Below are 10,557 nucleotides of genomic sequence, written 5' to 3'. Positions count from 1 at the left end.
CTGGTCTGACCAGATTATCAGAGGATGAAACTGTTCTGGGCAATTCAACTGAACATAATTTGTGCAACTAAAACAAACCTACTCAGATGCAAGTATTTTATGTGGTTAGTACTGCTTGACCTATCGTTAAGCTTTATGCTTCACAGCTCTTCTGGGAAACGCTGTCAGTCTTCCGTGGGGCTGCAAATCAGATAGGAAACCTCATCCTGCTCCGATTTCAGCAGAGAATGGCTCTGATTTGAAGGTAAAGGATTAAAAAAGAGAGTAAGTAGCTCAGTGTGGGCTGATTCAGCCCTGCACTGCAGAGTCCTGTGCTTGCTCTGCATTTTGTGGGTCTGTCTGTGCAACTCTGCCTACTGCATTTACCAGCCCAGGTGCACGCTGAGGGGTGTTCCCACTTCATGCATTGAGATGGGGGTTTCGCTTTGCAAGGCAGTGGCAGCTTTGGGTTTTCAAAGAATGATTATCAGCAGAAGCTGAATGGCAGGAGAAGATCTGGAGCGTTCCTGGCCACATGAGGGGCAGGAGGGAAAAGGTGCAAGTCAGGCATTGGTGCCCAGTGTGAGAAGTTAAGCAAAAAGGACAAGCTATGCCGGCTCACAGGGATGTTGACTTTACTGATACGCCTGCCAGAACCATTAGCTCCGCCTGGCCGTTCTGCTCATGCCTGGCAGATGCGCGCGAGTATGGCGCAATAACCAGAAGGAAATGCTGCTTAGCTCCACTCCTTAATGGGCCCTGGGCTAGTGGGAAGGCATCCCTGACATCCGGCAGCGGCACTCCAGTTGGCCACTTGTATTTTATTTCTGAAGATCTCACTGCGTGTTAGGGTCCTCTTCCACGTGGACATAGGGGTCAGAGGGCTGTGGTGACGCATAGGCACGTGACTGACACCCATCCGTCATGGGAAGTGGATGGGCAGCCTGCTGACAGCACCGTGAGTAGGGGACTCTGGGGAGGCAGCACGCATGGGGCTCTGACACCTCTCCTGGGATGCAGCCAAGCTGGGGAGGGAGGCGGAGGAAGTTGGGGATTTCACAGTTTGTAGGTTTTGCTTTTGGCTCCGCTGGAAGGACACCTGCTTGCTGTTAGTCAGGCCATAAACCATGGTTGTCTTCATTAATACCTCCGTTCTGAGAGCGGGGGCGATGTGGAAGGTGGTGTGAGGTTGCTTTTCATCTGTGCAGGCTATTGCAGCACTGACGTGAAGGCAAATTTATGGGGTATCTGTTACACAAGAGCAGATAGTGACATCTTTGGCAAAAGGTGGAGGACACTGAATCCTGACAATGAAATATGTCTGTCTGCTATATTAAGAACTTTACCTTCATTTCTTTCTCCTTGGGGTTAGCTGCTGAGTGGAAAAAAAAACTGTCCGGGAGCACAAGCATTGGGAAGTGAAAGTGAAAGCGGGACTGAAGTGCACCCTTTTGTAGAGAGGGTGGGGTTAGAGCAGAGCAGGGGTCCCGGATCTATGCAGGGGTAGCAGTGGTCTGTGGAGTAGGGGGAGAGGGAACACGGATGGGGGGAGCAGGGGGAAGAGCTGCTGGAAACTTCATCTGATTCTTCCCAGCCTCCTTGCCCATTTTCCTCTGTTCCTTCTCCACCCCCTCCAAATCCCACACTCTATCCAAGAACTCACAGTTCTGCCACGGCAGCAGCATACCGCTGTGCAGAGGGGAAAGAAGGGGTGAAGGCATCCAAAAAAAGCTCCCAGGAGCATTGGATCTCATGAATGTCCTGCAATGGGGTTTGAAAGAAAATGAATTGGGAGCGTTTTTCTAGGAAAAGCCTGGCTAGTGTTACTCAGTATAAAGAGCACAACAGTCTGAAGACAGCGGTGGAACAAGCTAAGGCTGGGAAGGGGACTTGTGTCCTTCCTTGCTTTTTGTTCTGGCAGGCCAAGGGGCTGCCAGGCCTTTGTTCATGGGCCTTTGTACTGCAACCAACCCTAGAAGGGAACTCCTTGTTTGTTTTCCCTTGATTAGCCTGCTTTGAATAGCCCGATCCCTGCCAAAGCATGAAGGATGTCAGAATCAGATGAATGACCATTTCCCATTTCCCCTTGCACAGCCTGTTGAAATTCCTTGGGCTGCTGTGAGCATCTCCACCACAGGCCCTTGCAAACTCCACAGCAGGCAGGTGGGCAACTGGCTTGGCTGCATTTGTGCGCCCTGCAATGAGGTCATGATGCAGGAGCATAGAAAAATGTTAGCTGGGCTGCAATCCAAAGCTGGGACAACCGAAGGAGGAGGAGAGAGAAAAAGCAAAGGGAAATTTGTATTTGAATTGCTGGTGGCCACCTGTTCTGTCCTCAGAGGTGGCATATCTTAAGGTGGAGCATGGGGCGGGCACTTTGAACTGACGTGGAGAAATTCTAGGAAAAAGTATTCACTCAGAGTGTAGCAAAGCACCAGTACAGGCTGCCCAGAGAAATTGTGAATGTCTCATCCCACAGCAAGCTGTGTCTGGCATGGGGAAGCCCAGCCTCTCCTCACTGGGGCCCCTATCCTCACACAGCCCCTTTTCTTTCCTCATCAGAGAAGGAGGAGTGGTGCTGCTGGTGCTTTCTGAAGGCAGTGGGATTTCTGCTTAACAACTGTCTTGTTGCTGTTATCCAGGTGGCACTGCTGACCTTCATCTAAGAAACCAAGTTAATTGCGCCAGTCGTGTTTTCTCCTAATACACATTTTAGAGAAAAAATGGTGACCCAAGCCACAGAACTCAGGGTCATTCCTCTGATACGTGACATGTCAAATATGATGTAAAGCCTGTAAAATAGATTAATTTCCTTGATTCCGCACTTCCCAGCCCAAGATGTCTCCTTTTCTGAGATGTCATTAGGCTTCTGAGATCAGCAAGGATACTGTATAGGTTGACAGCTTTGGGAAAGACTGACTCTGGATTTCTCTTTCTGTGCTAGGGGTGAGAACGCAGCCAGGCACTGACCAGTTCTCCTGTGCTTCTGGTGCCTTCAGACCCTTCTGTTCATCCTCAGAATGGCGTATGCCTGGTATTGGCTTGATGACTTGGGGCAGTGGATTGAATATGGGAAAGAGGTGAGATCCATGGTTTGATGCTGAAAGCTCCTGCTCAGGCATCTTTGGAGAGTTGCTTAGGACATATTGTTTGGCAGCTGATGTGTTTTACATGTCCTGCTGGTGCCATTGTAGTGCTGCTTTGATGCCCTGGTGGATTTATCTTACAAAGCATCCATCAAAGCAGTACTGAGTCTCTGTGAAAGCTTCCAAAGGACTGCCTTTAGAAATGGGCGTATTTTCCAGAGATGATGCAGGCTGAAGCAGACCTCACAAGGTAAACACTTCGGTTGCTGTTGTATCAAGCAGTTGTTCTCTGGGAGGTACCTTCCCCAAAGAACAAAATGCTGGAAGTCTTTGAGACTAGTTCCACACAGCATCTCATCACAGGGACCTGAGGAAAAACTGGTATGTCCCCACAGTGCCACTTACACCGCAGGCTTATTTCTAACGTGTGTAATTTCCTTGTTCTATCTGTAGCACCCGATTTACCCCCATGCCACGGTAAATTCTGCAGATCTGGAGGAGGCATTTCTAGCTGACCAGAGAGGCACTCTGACATTTTGTGCTGGTTCTCAGATATATGAATTAAACTTCAAAGGTAAAGTACTTCTTTGCTTAATATTCATTACACTGCGTTGCTGACTCTAAGGTAGCCTTTTTCATACAAAGAATTGTCAACCTGTGGGTATCCGGATTTCTTGGAACATGTCTTTTTTCCTCTTATCAGTTCTCTCCAAGCAGAGCTTGAACATTATGTACTTTTCTCTGTAGTTCTGAGATTCTCTGATCAAACTTCTAGATTTCCGCATCTGTAGTCGATGCTGTATATTGAGAACAAGAACTGAAATAAAATACTTCATGGTATTTGACTTAGGCATTTGGGTTTATATAACTGAAGAGGAAACAAGAAAGGAAAAAAAAAAGATCAGAGAAGTCAAATGGTGAAGCAAGCTCTAGTAGACATAAACTAGTTATGAGAAAACACACAGTGCAGCAAAGGAAAATTATGGGCTAGTTACAGAGAAAGAGAATGGAAAAATTCTTATCTGTTTCTAATTTATTTGTATTTTTTTAACCATTTTAAGGTTTCTGTTAGTTTCGAAAATTAAAATCTGTTTCCTGGCATGAATAGAAAGTGTGACGTTTGAAGGAAGAAACAATGGCTGGTTAGCAATGTCACACTGCGTGTGCTCTGTGATACTGTTACAGGATGAGAAACAAAAGACAGGCTTTCCTCTAAGCACCAAGTAACAATCCTGTACTGCCAGGAAAGTTAGGCTTAGGGACTCCATCACATTGAAAACCCTTCCCTGCTGCAGGCCAGACATCAGATGTGGTTTTCTCTGGCTGGCAGCCCAGGTGTGAGTACATCTGCAGGTGCAGTAGTTGGTGGTTGCCTTTCAGCTTCACAGCCTACACTAACAGGCTGTTGACCTTGGTGATCTCCAAGCAGAAGCTGCCCAAGTGGGAACGGTCTCAAACTATTAAGTAGGGAATGGTGTGAATGTGATAGCAAGAATGTCACCCTGCAGCCATCCTGGGCTACCTGCTTTCAAAACTTTTCCTACATGCATTCCCTGGATAATAAATTGCATAGTAGTGAGTCATTGTGTTTTTCTTTCAAGACATGGTCCAAAGAAATGTGGTCTATGCAACTCAAAGAAAAGTTATGCGGCTGCCAAAAAATTTGTACTCTCGACGTGAGCAGGACAAAAGGTACTATACTTGCATTATTTAATGGAGATGTTAGATGATGGCATTTTTCTACTAAGAAATCCCTCTTTTCTCTCTAGAATTCAGTTTTAGATTTCTTAAATTCCTTTTTAGAAATGAAATTTGCTGACTGGTTTAACATTAATTTTTGCTGTGACATTATTTGTAAATTATGCAATACTTCTGTGAAATGTGCGTGAGGGATGTTTGGTGGCAATCCTGGCAGCCATTGGAGACTGGAGACCTCTAGGGTAGATTTGTTCCTTCTGTGAGAGCAAGATCATATAGGGCTGACACAACTGTGCCAGGAATTTTTGTTCCTTGACTTGTAGCTCAACAGTGCTAAACCATACACAGGGCAGGAACAGGGGAGTGCCAGTCCCGAGACTGTGGAGCAGATAGATGCCATTTCCTGGAAAGCTGAAATATTAAATAAAATAGAAGAAATTCCTGTAAATGAAGTGTCCTGGATGCAATCATTTTTAGTTCGTATTTTCATAGAAGTTTGGTCTGACAGCATTTGGGCATGTTTGCTTTAAAAGTTAGTGGTGCTATTACTTTATTTCAAAAAGATCTATCTTGACTTCCAGAAACTTACTGGCAGGCAGTGCATAAGAACCCATGGGTTCAATTTAAGGGCTGGTTCAACCAAAGGCTGGCTGATTTAAAAATAAGGCAAACTAGAACTTCTGAGTAGATGGTAATGCCCCTATTGCCTGGGGCAAAACATTCATGCCAGGTGGATGATTGAAGACTTGCGTTGGAAGTTATTAAGGACTAACTAATGCAGCAGTGCATGGGGACATTACTGCCCACCCATGTCCTCTGCCAGGCTGATCCTGGAGACAGGGAAAGTGGGCTGCTTGTCTGGCCAGTGACTTTAAGATGAGTAGGCACCTGGAGGGAGAGGGCTCTCATCCCAGCTCACTAGAAGTTCAAGCAGCTCACATAGAGGTCTATTGGAGAGCAGTCGTATAAACTACGGTAATTCTTGACCAAAGGTCTCCTACAAATGCCTGCCAAGAAATTCATTAACATCACTAGGATGTGAATGGAAATTCAAACTGGAGAGAAAGGCAACTGGAAGGTTGGAAAAAAAAAGAAAAAAAGAGAATCCAGAGAAGCCTGAAAGCTGCTGTAGAGCTAGGCGCATTTTCCAGAAAGGAGATTTGGTGAGAAGAGTTGTGGATTGACTTGCTCTTTCTTCTTTTTCACAGCCTGCATACAGAACCATCATGTTCACTTTATCCTCCAGAATGGGACCAATCAGCACTGCCTGAAATTGGGTACAAGGTATGAGTTTTCACATCTCCAGTGGAGTGGGTGAATTGTGTCCATTTATTGGTCTACGTTTCTTGGTCTCTTTGAACCAAATGTCATTTGCTGTGGTAAAATTAGAGCCGGACCTGTAAGGAAGTATCTAGAAGGACCTCAGGTATCAAATTAAGGTGGAGCTGATATTCACTCGTCTCCACCTTGGATACTGCTGTGCATTTCAGCTCTAGGATACTTTGAAGTAGAAATAATCTGGATGCATAAGAAGTGTGTACACTGAGGGAAGCTTGTGTTAGATTGCAATCATTTCCTTGTGCAGCAGCACCTCAGTGCCTGTGCTTCCAGTCTGGCAAGAGAGAGTGAAAGTGGGGATAGAATATTTGATTGGAAAGACAGGAGAAGCTAACGATTTTAATTGGTAGGGTTTTCCTTTTAATGTGAGCAAGTTGATAACTCCTTTGGAAGGACTGGGAGTTGTTACTATCAGAAATACCTCATTTCTGGTCTTTTTGAATTTTTCAGTTGGTAGATGTTGGCAACACTTCCAGTGAATATAAAAGAATTGAGAGTCTGTTTCAGAAGACGATGAAAGACTACAGCATCTGCCGGCTGCAGAGGATCCAGAACCCAACCCTTTGGCAAATTTTTCAGTGGTTTGTTTCTATTTTGTTTCATTATTCCGATGGTAGCAGAGCGTGTGGGTGTTTCCTGATCTACTGTTATCCACAGTCTGTGATAGGAGTTGCCAAAGGCAGTAGCCCAGCAGAGGTTCGATTGCCACGTTTCTGTGTGCAAAGATCCTGCTGGTAGTGAGTTTCACAATAGGTGCATAAGCACAAACACGTGTGTACGCACAAAATGGGCTTTTATATATATACATATAGATGAACAAAAAATCAACACAGACAGCACAGCACTCAAGAAATGATAAATAGTGCCAACAATGTCATGCTGTTCCCTTCTCTGGCTAATCTGGATGAAAGCCTGTTGGTGGAAAACAGATACAAGCACACACCTGTACATGTCTCTTCAGGAGCTGGACTTAGACACTCAGCCTAGGGAGTGCTAGCCCTGGGATCCTCCCATCTCCAGCTGCATTCTGCACACAGATATACATGTACAAATGGATCTCTCATCAGACCCCTATACTTTGTGCTGCCATCAAGTAGTTTTCCTGAGCCTCATTGTTCCTCTGGTAGGCAAGCTAGAAACTGTTCTCTCTAGCACCTGGCCCAGAGATATGACTGCTCTGATACCCATGTCCCAGGTCACTTGCTCTCCTCTCTGGCTGTCCAGCTTGACATTCACTAGCAATCATGCACTGACATGCATAACCTTCCTTGCTTCACTTGCTGTTACCCTGAGGCTCCAGTCCAATTGCAGCACTGAGATCCTTCATATGCACTCCAGCACACTGGCTGTAGAGTTCACCACCCAGCATATGAGCTAGAAATGAAGTCTGATGAAGAGATAGGTCAGACTGCATGGATCAGGCACAGGGCATGGCTAGACAACCCTACAGACAAGTCAGTCACTTGTCCATGCATGATTAGGGGCCTTCTTTATCTCCTTTTCCATCTGTCTTGCTATACGTGTAATCCCCAAATCATATGCCCTTTCCCTGCATCCCATAATAAGTTCTATACTCCTAAAGGGAGTACCCACCTCAGTCAACGAGCCATGCCCCAGAACCTTTCCATTGCTTGTGGTGCTAGGTGTCACCCCAGCCCCTAAGGGCCCCTTGGCAGGGACTGGGGCTTCTTGCTGTCTGGGCGTGTTATTGAGAATCCCTCACTTGTCACTGCCTCCACACTCCTATGTGTGTTTGCTAATGTTATTCAAAAAGAAATTTATTTTCCTTCACTGTGACTGAGTTGTGGAATCTCAAATTTATTCTTCTCATGGGGCTTAAAAAAATATATTTTTGTTTATGTGATAAAGCCAGAGGTAGAGTTTACACAGTTTTTACTGTGGCTTCATGCTGTTCATTTCATAACAATACTCATTCATTCAGGATTATAAAACCTGGGAACTGGGAACAATTCCCTCCTGAGAGATGTTTGTCTCTTTATTCTCTAATGTGATATGTGAAGCTGTATGCAACATGGTCCACGATGATATGAGAAATTTCTGTTTTGCTGTAAGGAGCCAGCTGTGCTGCAAAGTACCAACAGGAGGGCACAGCAGGCAGTATCCCCACTGACAGTGGTTTGTGTCACTCTTCCTCCACAACCCCAAAGTATGAGGAGTTGGGTTGGGAAGTTGTCCTCATTTAAATCAGGGCAAAATGGCATTCATTTTTTGTCACTAGGCAGAAGGAGCACATGAAGAAGCTCCACAAATCAAACTGGGTGGATGAGCGGCTTCTGTTCCACGGGACAAACGCATCTCATGTGCCAGCCATCTGTGAGCAGAATTTTGACTGGAGGATCTGTGGCACTCATGGGACAATGTATGGAAAAGGTACAAGAACATGAGCTGGACTTACATAGAAATTCTTAGGGTGTTTCTAGAACTCGGGGAAAAGCTCAGCACGAGCTGTGTTTTCTACTTATCCTATTTCTTTAGACTTTCTTTTGTTGGTGAAGCAGCACAAAGCTGTTTCTGCTATTGGTGAGAGCAGTCATGTCAACTCATGTAGTCCTACCATGGACCCACTCCCAGCTGCAGTGGGGACTCCATAGGCAATGGCAGACTTGGTGGGAGGGAGTTCGTGGCACAGCACAACAGGCTGCACATGTGACCAGTCTGTGTGACGTGGCTGTCCCAGATGCCACACACCTGCCCTTAGTGCAATCTCATCTGTTCAGATCTGCATCTCTGCAAGCTGTGTCAGCAGCCTTCAGGAGGGACAGAAAACGTTCCTCTTTGCCTCAAGTATCTGCTGTTTGACAAAGCTTTTAGACAGGTGGGACAGAGATATTGATGGAGAAATATGGCTAGCATCTGTCTGCTTTTAAAAAAGCCCACATGAAAACACTTGGCAAGGATATGTTCAGAGCTATTTGGGGCTGTTGGATCACTGGCTGCCAAAGAGCTGATAGCAGATGTTCGTTCCTTGGTTGATGTATTCTCTTACCTGTGGCTTTTCCTGGTCCTAGGAAGCTACTTCGCCAGAGATGCCAGTTATTCTCATGAGTACTGTTCCTCTAGGATCAGCCGCTACAGCATGTTTGTAGCTCAGGTCCTTGTTGGGAAATATGTTCGAGGGGACTCTGAATACCTTCGTCCTCCACCCACACCAAACAATCGCAACAGACTTTATGACAGCTGTGTGGATAACCCGGAAAACCCTTCCATCTTTGTCATCTTTGAGAAGCTCCAGATTTACCCTGCCTATATCTTGGAGTACAGCAGTAGTTCTCTATGTGTGATCCTTTAATGAATGGCAGAATATTCTTTGTATTTACACTGAAACGTTTTAATAAATCTTTTCATTCATGTTTGTACAGTTTTAGAACTTGCTAATGCTAAAATTTCCTTTAAGATACTAAAGAACATTTTGTAATGCAAAACAGTATCAGTCTCCCAAGGGTCTTGGGGGCATAGTTTTTGTTGCAGGACCTATTGTTTTGCCAACAGAAGGTGCTAAAGTTCCACCTTATCTCTTGCGTAGGGTGGGGTCATACATACATACTGGGGTGGCTCTGCATACTCTAATGCAGTCATGTGTTCTGCTGCTGGAAGCAGCACTGCTGAATTATGAAGTTATTATGATTAACTTTGCGTTATTTCATGATCAAGTCACTGTTGGCACTTCTCACCCTGCTCTTCCACATGCAGTCTGCCCATTCTGCTGGGGATGCCATATCTTGAGTGTCCTCATCCTATCCCCAACCTGCTGATGGTATCCTTGTCTGGAGCCCATGGGAAGAATCCCTTCCTTATTGCCAAATTTCCCCAGATTTAGGCCAGGAGAACCAGAGGTATGGCAGCTACTGGAGTCAGATCACCACCTTGCCATGACATTCACAGTGAGGAAGTTTGTGGTGAGCTGAATAATGCTGTGTGGTAGCGTCCTACTGGGGCTGCAAAGGAGCCCATACTATTTCAGGATCACTGTTTTCATCTCTCAGTTTACATCATTCCTAGCAGCAGTCCCACCTCCAGTGTGGTTTGCTGCTCTTCTCCCAGTGCCAGTGCTGGTGATACAAGGGTGAGCTTGGTCAAATGCAGTGCATTCACCTACTTGAAAGGTGACTTAACCAAAACAAACAAACAGACCACTTGAAATAAACAATTGCAAAATGTCAACAAGAACAATTCCCAGTTTAGCTTGTGCCAGGATTGATAAAGAAGAGGTGAAGCTGCAGCACTGACTGGCAAAGGATGATACTTGAACCTTGAGCCCAGGCAGGGCTTTGTGCAGTAAAAGATTTGGGAACACTTGGGTCAGTAAGGTGTTGAAACCACTGTTAAAAATGAAAAGCAATTCAATCTGCAAATATTTCCTCATAGGGGTTTTTCCTTGATATTACAAATCTGCTAGAACTTTTGCAGATCTGAAATTCCTGCTGGAGCACCTGCA

General features: G+C 45.4%; 1 protein-coding gene across 1 annotated transcript; it reads left to right on the top strand.

Annotated features, from left to right (window-relative positions):
* Window positions 1-673: 673 nt before the first annotated feature.
* Window positions 674-9,486, top strand: PARP12 (poly(ADP-ribose) polymerase family member 12). Its single transcript, XM_042890406.1, has 8 exons — window positions 674-937; window positions 2,924-3,059; window positions 3,519-3,639; window positions 4,667-4,757; window positions 5,972-6,047; window positions 6,552-6,682; window positions 8,341-8,492; window positions 9,131-9,486. Exons 2-8 carry the CDS (start codon window positions 3,000-3,002, stop codon window positions 9,409-9,411), a joined length of 912 nt encoding a protein of 303 aa, XP_042746340.1. The 5' UTR covers window positions 674-937; window positions 2,924-2,999; the 3' UTR covers window positions 9,412-9,486.
* The last annotated feature ends 1,071 nt before the right edge of the window (window positions 9,487-10,557 follow it).

This window comes from Lagopus leucura, unplaced genomic scaffold (assembly GCF_019238085.1).
Source record: "Lagopus leucura isolate 7727_CA_CO unplaced genomic scaffold, USGS_WTPT01 Super-Scaffold_100159, whole genome shotgun sequence".
NCBI lineage: Eukaryota > Metazoa > Chordata > Aves > Galliformes > Phasianidae > Lagopus > Lagopus leucura.
The sequence above is the reverse complement of the archived record's forward strand: the minus strand, read 5'-3'. Positions and strand labels throughout refer to the sequence as shown.